Source organism: Passer montanus, unplaced genomic scaffold (genome assembly GCF_014805655.1).
Source record: "Passer montanus isolate IOZ18808 unplaced genomic scaffold, ASM1480565v1 scaffold15, whole genome shotgun sequence".
NCBI lineage: Eukaryota > Metazoa > Chordata > Aves > Passeriformes > Passeridae > Passer > Passer montanus.
Window position 1 is genome coordinate 10,380,557 of NW_024362051.1, and position 13,869 is coordinate 10,394,425.

The 13,869-nt window shown below is 43.6% G+C and overlaps 1 protein-coding gene across 16 annotated transcripts in view; it reads left to right on the top strand.

Moving 5' to 3' along the window:
- The window catches only part of SGCD (sarcoglycan delta), a 307,378-nt gene that overhangs the window by 265,379 nt on the left and 28,130 nt on the right, over positions 1–13,869 (top strand). For all 16 annotated transcript variants that reach the window (XM_039701182.1, XM_039701183.1, XM_039701186.1 and 13 more), the window contains one exon: positions 12,534–12,606. In XM_039701182.1, coding sequence (XP_039557116.1) covers positions 12,534–12,606 — 73 coding nt within the window. The remainder of the gene's footprint in view (positions 1–12,533; positions 12,607–13,869) is intronic.

Sequence of the window (13,869 nt, forward strand, 5' to 3'; positions counted from 1 at the left end):
ATGCTTTCTGAGTTCATTCTTGGCTTTGTTTTTCTCCAGCTTTGCTTCCCCAATCTAATTTTATCTCCAAAAGTGTTTGCCGTGGCTGTTTGCCATGCTGGGAAGTGTTACACCATATGTTCGTGTTTCTTGCAGTGTTTTTGTCTGCTCTGAAGGCCAGTCCGAGTTGCAGCACACAGACAAATTCCTTTGATCATTCTTCTGGTGTTTGGGCTCTCAGGTGCTGCTGGAATGTGTCTGCTGACACCCATCTAGGCCATGTAAATAATTTCAACTTGCTCTTGTTATTGCTGAACAAATACTTCTTGTAGAGGCAAGTGTGTGTCAACAGCCTGGCATGAAAGTCATCCCACAGAGGTCAGAGCAGCAGTTCTTGTGGCCAGCTTTGAATATTGCCAGAGACAATAACTCTTTTTCTTTGTACAGACTCCAAAGTTTTTTTCTGGAAGTTTGTGCTACAAACTGATGCTTGTCCTGAGGAAAGAGATGCTCTCCTGTTTTGAAATGAACCTTGCTCTGGGTATCTGGAGGATTTTTCAACATTAGCAAGGGATAAAAAAGGGAAAGAATACACAGAATTATAGATTAAAAACAAATGCAAGTAGGACATACGATGCATTTGATGGTGCTTCAAAAAACTGCGCAGCACGGGCAGTGCAGATTTCCATATGAAAGTGCTTTTTATTTGATTTGTATTTTGGGGAGTTATTTCTGATTTATGAGCATTAAAGGACACAGAAAGAGAGAGCTGGCCACCTCTGCTTTTCATGTATGACGTAATTTAGAGTACTTCAATGATTTTATTTGATATAGTGAACCCAGTCAAACCTGTCATCATAGAAGAGGCAGGAGGATGGCAGGAACTTCTGTTTGAGGGGAAGGGCAGATCTGAGCCCTGTGGCCATGGTGAGCCCTGGTAACACTGGCACAACCTTGTGCAGACACAGAAAATCCCCTCTGCCTTGCTCAAGTTGGGTGCTCAGCACTGCCTGGGTCCAGACAACCCTGAGGGAGCTTGTGTTTGCCTGCAGGAACCCCATAAAAACTGAGCTCTACAACGACTCCACTCTGCCCTTCTTCTTCCAAACTCTTCTGCCAGTGCTCGTGTGCTGATGGATGGGATGGGATGGGATGGGATGGGATGGGATGGGATGGGATGGGATGGGGTGAGAGATGGGATGGGATGGGATGGGATGGGATGGGGTGAGAGCACATTCTCACTCTTAGCATCCCTTTCCTCTCCAAATGGAACTGGAGCATCCCATGGTGTTTTGAAGGATCCCATGGCAAAGCTCACAGCTGCTCTCCTTCCCCAGAACCTCAGCTCTGCCTTGGCAAGGCTTGGATTTCTGAAGGCAAAATCTGCCCCTTCTGTGCCCGAGGTGGCCCTGGGGGTGTGGGGTGATGTGCAGCCCTGCCCTGCAGCCCTTGCCCTGGTCAGCTGAGCTTTGGGCAAACCCCACAACACAGAGCCTGGCTGGAGCCCCCGAGGGCTCCTAACACAGACCCTTGTAGGGGAGATAAATGAGCTGCTCCTAATTGAATTTGTATTTGCTGCCTCGTCCTTACTCCCTCTCTCCAGAAATTAAACGTGTCCAGAGCATCTGAAAAACAGGGTGTAAGAAATGCTCTTTAGTTAAAAGAGTATTAAAAATAACTTTGATATATATTAATTACAATTTCATTTAATAGCTTATTGAACGTTATAGCATTTATAAATAAAAGACAGTCATAAAGCATTATTCTGACTGTTAATTAGCTCTATTTATTCTCCAGATTAGTTTTTAAATATGCCCTCTAGATGCCACTTGATACTAATTAACAGAGTTACATTATTATCTCTATAGAAAGGCATTTTTAATTAAATCTAAAGCAATTTAAATTAGCATGAGTTTTTACAGAAATTAAACTCTGGTCAGATGCTTAATTTAGCCTTATAAGACAACATCTGATGACATGCCAGTGTCAGTTCTCCCAAGGGCCTTGACATCTTTTTTATTTCAGATTATTTTTTGAAGTTTGTTTTCAGGGAAACTTGCCTCTATACTCTGGTGTTTAATATTTATGATGGATTTAACCAATTTTTTTGAAAGCTAACTGTTGATGGGAATCCACATGCATTGCAGTGAGCTGAGATAATACCACAAAAGCCACACTTCAGCTTACAGGAGTCTGGCAGTCCCTGGGTTTGTGTGGGAGGTGGGATTGCATGGGCTGGATGTTGTCCCCTTACAAACCTACCAAGCTTTTTACCACTGTTAAAATTACTGTTTTGCTTTCCAACAAGGATGGGATTAATCACAGCCCCACAGGGTCCCTTCTCTGTAACAGAACAATACAGGGATTGCTGCCCCTCCCCAGAAAATGTCTCAGACATTTGGATTAGCATGGCAGAAGCTTTTCTCTTAACGGAGCCTAATGATAAAGATTTGGCTAAAGCCTTCTCCTGTGGCAAACTCTAACTAAAATAGCTGTATTTAGAGTGGGGCAGGATGCCTTTCATCTCCCAAAATAAAGACTGCAGGAGCAGTGTGAGGGAGCCCAGCACCATGGCTTACGTAAAATCACCTTTGATCTCATCAACCTTTCCCTACTCTCCTGTCAAATAATTAGCCATTCTACCTTGTAGCTTTTTTTCCACTGTAGCAAACATGCTTTGGGCAGTGAACCATGTGGAGCATGTCCATGCTGACCACAGGTTAGACTTTTGGGACTGTTAGTTTGGGAACATTTTTTTTTTTTGCTCAAGTTTCTCTCCAGCTGCCTGGGAATGCACCTGGAAAGAGGAATCAGCTGTTGAAAGGTTATTGCAAATTTATTAATAAGTTTGGAGTAATTAAATCCAAGGCACATTTCCAGCATTTTATTTATGAGCTGTTTATAAAGGAGTTTAGAGGATTTAGTGGAGGAACACCAACAATAAAAGCAGTGTGGTCCAGGAGTGTGTGGCTATTTACAAGAGTAAGCAGTGACAGGAGGAAGAGGGATGGCTTTAAACTGAAAGAGGTTAGATTTGGATTAGATATCATTAAAAAATGGGATACTGTGAGGAGGGTGAGGCACAGGAATGGGTTGCCCTGAGAAGTGTGGGTGCCCCATTCAGGTTGGATGGAGCTCAGAGCCACCTGGTCTAGTGGGAGATGTCCCTGCCTGTGGCAAGGGAGTTGAAACAAAATGACCTTTACTGTCCATTCCAAGGCAAATCATTCTGTCATTCTGTGACTGGAGAGAGCTCTTTCAAATGACAGTGTTGGGGCTGTTGTTGGAGACCTGCCCTGCATTTATAGAACACAAGGTGCTGTGGCGTGTTACTCATGGAAGGGTTTAAAAAGCCTTTGCAATAATATACTTTACTTCGGTCAGGAGGAGAACAGGATTTTATGTGGATGTTACTGAGCTAACACATCTGTGCAAGCTGCCCCAGCTGCCTTAAGCTTCACATCTACAAACATTTTCAGAGTTCCATGTATTAGCTTGATCTGGGAGGAGCCCTGCAGAGCTGTGGCTGCAGTGCCAGCCTGGTTGGAGAACTCTGCTCACATTTCCTCCATATTAAACTTTTAGGGACTTCTTGGCATGTCCTTTTCAGCTTCTGCTTGCTGCACTAATTACAGCAGGATAACTTTAATGGCTGCAAGAGTCGTTACATTTCATTAAATAATCCACAGCAGTATTTGACTGGTATCAGTCATTTCAGAGGGTGGGGTAAGCTAGAAATGTAACAGTTTCCAGGAATTACCACCCATTTTTACAGCATGTACCCTTCTTCAGCAGTGATTATTTATGGATCAGGACGTGCATGGTTGCCCTTTACAGCAGCCATTATGATTTCCAAATGGCATTTTGCTGATGTGTTTGTGGCAGAGGGAACAACTCTGGTAGCCAAGTGTTGAAATCAGGCCTGACCCAGAGAAGAAATGGAGTTTTCTGTTCTCACCACTGAGTCTGCTGCAGCTGTATGACTAAGGGTAAATGCCAAGCTTCAATCTTTGTAGTGTGGATTTTGGGCATTGCCCTGAAAAATAAGTCCTTGCTACAGGTCTGTAAGTAGCCTTCTAAGAGGAGCCAAGGTGCTGCAGTACTCATGTCTTGTGAGACTGAGACATTTTCCACTCTAATCCTTTTACTTTACAAAGGCAGTGGAGGGGAAGGTGCCTTTAACCCAAAGGACAGGGAGCTTCTCTGGGCTACCTCACAGGGATGCCTTGCTGTGCCTCTGGACCAAACTGCACCACCAGCTGGGGCCACAGCCCTTTCCCAGTTCACCCAGTTGCAAATGAGCTCCAGCTTGCTTAGGCTGCTCCTGAGCTCCTTCTGTGCTCTCAGCCAGGGAAAGGAATGAGCCCCAGCCTGCTGGGACAGGCATTTGACCTTTGCTGGAGATGTATGAACTTCTCTAGGAAGAGCTGCAATCCCCAGAGCTCCCTGCCCACAGGTAATTAGGCAGCAGCACTAATGCAGTCCTGGAGCCATTGCCAAGCTGTCGTGTCGTGGTTGGTCCTGCAGGAAAGGGATGGGGAATGAAACGAGGGGAGCAGGGAAACGTGCTAGCAAGTGAAGAGAGCAGGGTTTAGCACTGGCACCAGCACTGGAAGCTGCCTGCACTGTCTTAGGCTCTCATTTGTGGCAGTGCAGTTCTGTCAGATTTCCTTGAGCTCGTTGCAGAGCTGTGATTATGGGAAAAAATTATGTTTAGCAAAATTAAGGAGTAGTGGAGGGCAAAAACATATGTTTACTCTCAGTGGTTAAAGCCACAAGAGTTTTTTTTTTTTCTCTCAGCTAGGAATCGTGCTGTTGCTTATCCATGAAGAAGCAGGGGTCACAAAGTGATTTAACCTGTAATCAGCAGTGACAGAGAATTTAAAAGCTGTATAGAAAAGAAACGTGATTTAGTTGAATTGGGTGGGTTTAGGTTTTTTTCTGCTTTCTTTCCCCAGAGGTTGAGATGCAATTGTTGGATGTTTTCTTTTAAATAAAGTATTTCTCCCATTCTGCAAGGGAAGAAATTAAAATTACCAATTCTTGAGTGAATACTTCTGATAGCTCCCATGCTTTGAGGGCAATAGGTGTGATGCTGTTTTCCATTCTTTTAAATGACAAATCCAACTTTGATTTCTCTCCTTTTTCAAAATCCACTCACCCAGATTGCAAATTTGTCTTTTTATTGGCAAGAACAAGCTGTGTTGGGAGAGAGAGATACTGAGGAGTTTTCTTTGTGTTTGCTTTTACTTAAAGTACATTCCAGGCTGAAAGGATAGCATTTATGTAAAGTGTATAGGCTTCGAGTCCAGGCTGAAATGTGTGTTCAGATTGTGTTCCCTTAATCCTGTTTAAGGAAAGAGAGGAATCATCCACCATCAGATTAATATTGATTAAATGTCACAAGGATTATGAAAGAAACATACTGTACACTTACCAAACACTGAAATCAAGTTTAAAAGTGTGGCAGATTTATATTTTATTTCCTAAGTGTCCTCCTCAGCTGATCTGTTTGAAGCTCACACAATATTCTCCATGATAAATTTCCACTGTGTATTCCCACTTCAGGTGCTCCCCTGAGTTCCTTTGCAACTTTGCACAAGAATGCTGAGAGGAGCTTCAAAGGAATTCAGTGATGACATTGCTATTGTTGAGCTGCAGGAAAAGTGTTCAAGGACCCCAAAACTAGTCAAGAAAGAAATATCTAGAGGTCAGCATAAGTTGTAGCAACCTTTCTTCCTGTACCTGTTCTCAGTTTGGGTGCTCTGTTCTGTTCTTCCCTTTGTATCCTCAGATAAATGAGCTGTGCCAGGGAGGCTGTGGAGATGGTGTGACTGCAGGCACATACATCACTAATGACCCACTTGCTCATCTCTGGGCTTGCAGCTCATCTCATTGTTTGCAAGTTTTCCAGCTTAAAATCCAGGCTCCATTGATTCCTTGGGACTCTGAGTCAGAGAATTTTTTCTTCTCCACCCAGCAGGGCTGGAGTCACAAGGAGCTCCTGTCTGGCCTAACTCAGCCATAGCCCAGTGCCTAAGGCTTGGCTCACTCCCTCTGTGCATACAGTGCCAAGACCAAGGGCTAAAAATAATCTGTAATAAGAAATAGAATCAATTTTTTTTAAATTATATTGCATTTTTTATTATAAACACTTTGTTGATGCTGCACATGATCTCATTATTGCCCTTATTATTCAGGAATTTTTGATTGCCCTTAATAGAACAATTGCCCAACACTTACACAAAAAAGGAAGACAGACAGACCTTTGCAATGAGCTATTTTTATAGGATCCTGGAAAGAAACGTGAATGAAGCTTCATGGCTTTTGTTCAATGCACTGGCTTAACCTAACCAGGCTATTATTGGACCCTGAAATAGAGCTCTTATTGATTTCAGATTTAATGGGATTCAAGGGGAGCAACAGCAATTACTATGCTCACCCATTTAAAAACATAAATTAAGGATGAATAAGGCTTTTAAAGCTTGGAATTGGAAGAAGCAGTCACAAATAATTTTTACCTGCATTGTATTGGATTTACTTCCTGGGCATCTGTTTGCACACACTTTCTGAGACTGTCACATATTATCCTGATGAGACCTGCGGAGGAGAGAACCTCCTCAGATGGATGTTTTCATGAACAAATTGCTGAATGTGTCCTGATCAATAATAGTGGGAATAAAAGTAGTTTATGGAGACCAACAGCACGCTGTGCATTGCCTCTTGACTTCAGCTAGAAAAAAATCACGGCAAATCCTTCTCCTTCCCCCCTCATTTGCACAGTCCTGCAGAGCACTCAAGAGAAGATGCACTGAGGCAAACTTAATCACCAGGTTCATCACAGGCCTCTGAGACCCCACTTTCATTTGGAAGCAGTGATATACAACACTAAGGATGTGCTGCAGGTCTGTAATTATCAGTAAAAAAATACAGAGTGGGAAAGAAATGTGTTGTCTGGAAAGAAAAAGGAAAGTGGGGAATAGCTGACCAGGTGTATCTGCACCTGAGTGGAAACCTGCATTCTGCTCAGCCCCAAGAGCTGCTCAGCTGATTGCCACCTGCCCCTGACAGCAGGAGCATAAATTATTAGTCTAAAAAATCCTCTCATGGCATTGTATTTGAGCTCCTCTCCTCTCTCTTCCAGCAGAGAGCAGGGGAAGCCCAGGGGAGGTTTTGTGCAGAGGGAGGGGGCTGTCATCAGTGTCTTGGCACAGTGGCTGGGTCCTGGGAAGATGCCAGGGAAGGTGCCAGGTCAGTGCCATGCAGCTCAGGCACTCCTGCAGCATGCAGGGAAAGCAGGAGGCAGCAGTTTTGTGCAGAGGGAGGGGGCTGTGATCAGTGTTGGCACAGTGGCTGGGTCCTGGGAAGATGCCAGGGAAGGTGCCAGGTCAGTGCCATGCAGCTCAGGCACTCCTGCAGCACGCAGGGAAAGCAGGAGGCAGCTGGAAGAGCTGAACAGAGATTCCTGTGTTCCTCTGGTTGGAGCTGCTGTTGGTTAAGATTCACTTCCAGCTGAGATTTGCTTCTTTCCTGGGGCATTTGTGCTCCTCCACTTCCAAACCATAAAACTGGACTGGAAATGTTCTCTTGCCGTGAGAGTCCTGATTTTTGTTCTTGGATGAAATGAACACATACAGGGGTCTTTGACACCCCACACCTTATGCACTGCAACAGGGGAAAAAAGCCCAAAACCCCAAAATACTCTCTGAATGAATCTTTATGGTGATTCAAAATATTTCAGGTTGATCCTGTCATATGCTGTATAAGTTCCCGACTGATTGTATGGAATTAAGTTATTGGGCAGAGAACCAGCTAATGGAAACACATTGATGAAATCATTTTTGAGGGACATTAAATGGGACTTAAAATAAAGCTGAAATGGCTTTATGGATTTTTCAGTCAAACTGTTTATGAACATTTATCGGTGGTAAATTACACAGTGTCAGAAGAGGGAATCAGTATAATGGAAGCCTCTCTGATATAATACTGTGAGAAAGAATAATTTATTGCCTAGAGATGTACAGTACAGTGTGTTTAAATCCAAATGATATTATTGTTTTCTTCTGTCTTTGGCTGATTGCACATAAGTTACCCTTAGCAGCAGCAGAGAGTCTCATATGATTAACAAAAAAAATTAGTACTTTGCAATGAAATAGAAATTTTCTGTATGCATTTTTCATGGCAGATAGAAAATGTTTTAATAACTGATAATTCAGGAAGCAGAAGCTGTGTTGTACAATAATAAATGTAGGTTACATTGGCTTTATACTCAGTAAAAGAGGGATAGAGCAGCTTTGATTGAAAAGGGAGATTGTAGCAGCTGATTCTTGAACTGTTGGAGCTGTTTGTTAATACCATTTGCCAAAACCCATCGTTTCTCAGGTAGAGGACAGTGAAAATAAGACTAGAGTAATGCAAGACTAGAAGGAAATTGCTGGTCCTGAAAGTACTGCCCCTTGGTTTTGGGACAGCAGATCTTCCAATCAAGCATTTCTCAGATCTGTCATATTGTCTGTCCCATCTAAGTGAAAAGCTGCTCCCATTGCTCTTTTGGCCAGAAAACCCTCACTTTCCTTCCCAAATAGACTCAGGACCAGTTTACTGCCACTCATATAAGCACTGGCTCTCACACAAACATATAAAAAAAAGTGGTTCTTTTCCTTTGGTGTTATTTACCCTCCTGATGTATTTGTGCACAGCATGAGTACCCTTCCTGAGCACATCATGCTGCTCAGCCACACAGCCAACTCCTTCCAGACTTCTTTAACAGGACAGATAGATTTCTGGTTTTGCAGTCAGGACAGTTTGTCCTCTCTGGGGGTGAGCAGTGGGGGCACACAATAGTTTGAGGATTCACTGATGATTCTTAAAATGATGTGGTTTCCTTTCTCTTTTGGTGTTCCTGTTAGACTTTCTTCTTGCCTTTCAGTTCAATGTTGTGTTTGCCTTCCCTTTGTCACACTGCCATGAATCATGAGCAGCATTCAGTATTTATCCAGGGATATTATATCTTGGAAGCCTCCAACATGTAAAAGAAATTTTTACTACTTTCTAAGCACATGAACTTGGACTTCATATTTTCAGTCATTTGTTACTCCATAACATCCCAGTTTCCTTCAGCAGAGGTGGAATAGCCCAATTCAGTGACAGCAGCACATTTCCCTCAAACTTTCCTTCCTTTTTTTGCCAAAGCCTTGAGTCACAGTTGGATTCCATGATCTGCGGAGTCTTTTCCAACATCAGTGATTGTGTGATTCTAAAACTACTAAATGAGGTCACTTCCTCCAGCCTTCACTTTCAACACCATCCAACACTGGTGCTGTCAGAGCTGGCTGGGGACTTCCACAGTGGCCAAAAGCCAGACTTTGACACAAATGTCCAGTGGAGCTGAATTAGTCCAAGGCAGCTTTTCCCCCCCAGGCAGAGATTGAGACTCTCCAGTGTAGAACAGGGGGGGCTGGAGGGAGTGGGCATGTTTGAGGTCCAGAAAATTCCCAAAAATTTTCTGGAAATTTTTCTGGAAGCACAGAAATTTTTCTGGAAGCACAGAAAAAAGACGATGGTTCTTTAGTGAAATCCTCAGGCAGCAGGGTGAAACCAAAGGGAGAACTTCCCCAGAGTGTTTAATTCATCCATCAGCCCCCTGCTACAGAAAGGGGACACTTAGGATGAGGATTAGGTGAGGGAAGTTTATCAGTGTTTTTGACAAACTTACTCTGCCTACTCAGGGGGCCCTCAGCTACTGACAGCCAGAGCCAAGGGAGGGATGTCTCACTCCTGGTCCTTCAGCATCCCCTCGTGGCTGGTGTCCTGCTCAGTGACAGAGACAGGTGGCCCTTTGAGAGATTCTGTGTTATTAAAGAAGAATATGAATTATACAGTCAAGGCAGAAAGCCCTATCAAGGCAGGTAGCATTCACTTCAAATTCGGATCAAAGGAGAGAAACAGAAAGGTTTGGAAATCTCATTCCTGTTCCCAGTGCATGAGGGACTTTTTAATGGATCTGGCAAGAAGGGAGACAGGAAAAGAGGGTTTGAGAACTGTGTAAGGAAGGGAAAACAAGAAAATGGAGGAAATGAATACCCAGCTCTTTCATTTTCAGCCTTCTTGAAATGACTGCATTGGGGTTTTCATTGACCTTGATTCCAAAGTTGCTTCCTGCATTTAATCTAAAAAATAAAAGCCTGGAAAACCCCAAGTTTAGAAATAAGTTAAAGTTTCTCCTTATTCTGCAAGTACTTCTGGTTTAAGGCAAGTAGTTCTTTTGAGTTTGCATGACTTGAGTATCTGACTTAAGGTGTCTAAAAATTAACTAAAATACCCAGCATAAAGTCACCATTTAAGCCATGTGGGTGGAAGGGGTACAAGAATATCTGAGTGCATCTCTCCAGCTGCACCTCCTCATCCTCCTTCCCTCAAAAATCACTGTTCCATTATGCAGATAAGTGCAGGCTGGATGTTTTGCTACATTTCGTTGCAAAGCCAAGAGCCAAGGCAATTGTGTTGGATAAAGCAGAGATTTAAATCATTTGGAAACTGTTGAGAGAGGACAGATCTGATAGTAACAACCTTCATGGTTGGCAAGTTACAGCTGCTTATGACAACTTGTAACAATGAAAGCTTATGGTAAAGTTAAAAGCTCAATATCTGTATTGTGCCATAGGATCAGCTTCAATCCCCAAGTATAAACCTTCAAACTTTAGACTGCTTTTATAATCTTTGAGTTTACTATGTTTTTTTCGGGGTTAAAAAGAGTTGGGTAGGTTTTTTTTATAAATGTTAGAGTGCTTGTTTTCATTCTGATTTTTTTTTTCTTTAACACTCTGGGACAGCTTAGTTAATTTATTTCAGTGTAAAGAAAGTGGAGTCATACTGCAGTCATAGGTGTTTCTCACTTATGGCAGCAGTTACAGCAGGATGTTGTCTTGACACGCTTTGGACCATCTCAGAACATCTGTTATTCTGTAATGATGACTTTCAAACTGCACACAGGGAACAGCTACAACAGCATGTGTTAGGAGTGCTCTCAAACTGTACATGTAAAAGTTTTCATCAGGATCTGTAGTTTGCACCAATAACTTTATCAAACTAAAATCTAAAGAAATAAAAAAGTGCCACCAGTGCTGTCTGCATGCTGACACTGAAATTGCTGTGATGACTGCAAGTAAAGAGTGACTAATTGTTCACAGTGGGTCTGAAGGCAAGACCACAGGTTTGTATTTAAGAATATAGGTCATACTTGCTCATTGGCTTGGCAGCTATATATTGGAGAACAGGCACATTAATTTCTAGTGCACACACTCTGTGTGTGAGGCAGTTAGTGCCACTCTCGGCTGTGTTTTAATTGGAAGTTTCAGTGGGAGCAGGAACGTGATATTCTGCAGCAGAGTGTCAGTGACAGCACCTGGGGACTCCTGTGCTCCAACAGGGTATTTTAAAAGTAGAACAGGTTCAGGAAAAAAAAAAAAAAACAAACCAGTGAGAAGTCCAGAGGATTTGCTTCACAGTGATTGATTCAGAAAGCCCAGAACTTCTGAGAGAATCTGAGCAGGTTGGGGGAGTTGGGTCACCATCGGTGTCTGACTAAAGTCTCCTCATGCAAGGCTGGTTGGCACACGAGGACTCGAGAAGATTCAATGGCTGAAAGATTAAATGAGACCATTTCAGATGAGATGCACATTTTAAATGAGAACAGTCAGTGGAAAGGGTTGCCAGAGGGTGCCAGGGCTTTGGCTTACAGCAATGGTGTGAGGAGAGAACATCTTTCTAGAGAAGAGATACCAGGGGTTGGTCACAAAATATGGGCCCAGTTCAGGGATAGTTGGGTGAAATGACCCAACTGGGCTGTGCAGGTGGCCATGAAGAGGATAGCAGTGGTCTGGAATTTGACAAGCAGTTTGTAGTACCCAGCAGTTCACAGGTCCAAAGCCAGTCAGCAAATGGGGCAGTGCAGCTTCCCCATTGTCTCTGAGAGAAGGGGGAAGGAGCAGAAGTTAAATAATTTCTGGGTCACATATTGAGCTGGTGGCCAGACTGGGACAGGCCAGGGTCTGCTTGTGCTGCCCTGCATGAGGGTGCAGCTCCTCCTTTTCCCCAGGCAGGAGTACAGCCTGACTGGAGAGGTGTTTGCAGGGATCAAGTCAAAATCTGCTTTTCTCCCTTGAGTATCTCTGAGAGCCCAGTGAAAGAAATGATGTTGTAACGTGCATCCATGTTCTTCCATGAGGGATGCAGCTGGATTAGATGCCTGCTTACAAAGGGTGTCTTTTCCAAGCTCCCTGCATCAGTTGGGTCAGCAGACTCTTCCCAGGTCGGGGTGCAAGCACCTACTTTTCCAGCCAGAAGTGCAGTTTACAGGCAAACCCCACATGTAATCGAGGCAGCCCATTGCAGATGAACAAGGTCTGGCTTTTCTGGGGACAGAAGGGATGTGCAAGAATGACATGGGGTCAGGCAATGGGTTAAATTGCACCTAGGTATGATTTGACAATCACTCCCCTGATAACAGCTTATAATGTTTACAATTTGTCTTCTGTTTTGTTTTGTGATTTCAGGAGCAGAAGGCACAGTGTTCCCTAAATCTATAGAAACTCCCAATGTCAGGGCAGACCCCTTCAAGGAACTAAGGTAAATTTTGGAATATGGTTTAATGGTAACTCAGTGGAGCCTTGTTGGAGTTGTGCTTACTGCTGGGCATAATTTCTGCTTTTGCAAAAGAGCTTGGGGATTCTCTTTGGAAGGCATTACAAGAGAGGATGCCATGGAAGGGAAGGGACCTGCCATATTTACATGCGATATGACCAAACTAAAGGCAATCACAGGTCATGAGAGCAGCATTTCTGCTCTGCAATGTGCTCTGCATACCCTGGGCTCAGCATTTGGAAAAAAAAAATGGAGTAATCTTTTCCTGGTTGTGCAGGGAGGTGCTGAAGGCTGTGCTGGATCACAGGGAGTAGCAGCAGGCAAAAGGATAATGCTGTCCAGTATTATCTGACTTGCAGAATTGCAAACCCTCCCTGACCTACACAGGGCACAGCTGTGCACATGTGTAACTGCTGACACTTGCAGAGATGCCACTTGCTGACAGCATTGTGCCATGGGGGAATAAACAGCACAGCTCCTGGAGCCAGCTCTGCACTCAAGCTAAGGCTGGGTGTTATATTTACTTCTTTTTTTTTTTTTTTTTTTCAGCATTCTGGTTGTTAATCCTCAATCTAAGGCTGGGTGTTATATTTACTTCTTCTTGTTTTTTTAATAATTTAAAAAAAAATAGTGTGGCACCACAGGTTAACTTGAATGACTAGCCTCTGGAAAGATACTAATCATATGGCCTAAAAAATTAATGACTGAATCTCCTGATATTTTCTGACCAAGAGTGCTGTAGGGGTTTGCCTCAATACTCAAATTATTCCTCCTTATAAAAAGAGAGAGAAATATTTTACAAAAAAACCCCCACAAAAAAAAAAGCAGAAGGACATTTTGTCCTTAAATATTGGGTTGCCAGCTCTCCTTCGCTGGAAAATGCTGGGGATGGAGCAACCCTGAGCCAGCTGAAGTTGAGCACGAGTGCTGCTGGTTTACTGCAGGTGCAGGGGGCTGAGAGAGAGCCCCTCTCATGGATTCCCTGCTCTGGTACCAGGGCCCAATTAGGTCACCAGGGAAGAGGAAGAATCTGCCTTCCCTTGGGTCTGTCTCTACCTCTGAGTTTCCCCCAGGAAACCCTCTAATTGTTCCAATTTCCCACTCTGGGGATCACCTGTCAGACTGCAGGAGCAGTGGAGGCGTGATGGGGTTTGTTAGGAAAGTTTGTTCTCTTCCTCCAGGCTGTGACTTTACCCTGCCTCGTGGTTTTCCCAGTTTGGGTCTGCTTCCTTTAAAAAAAAGAGGAAA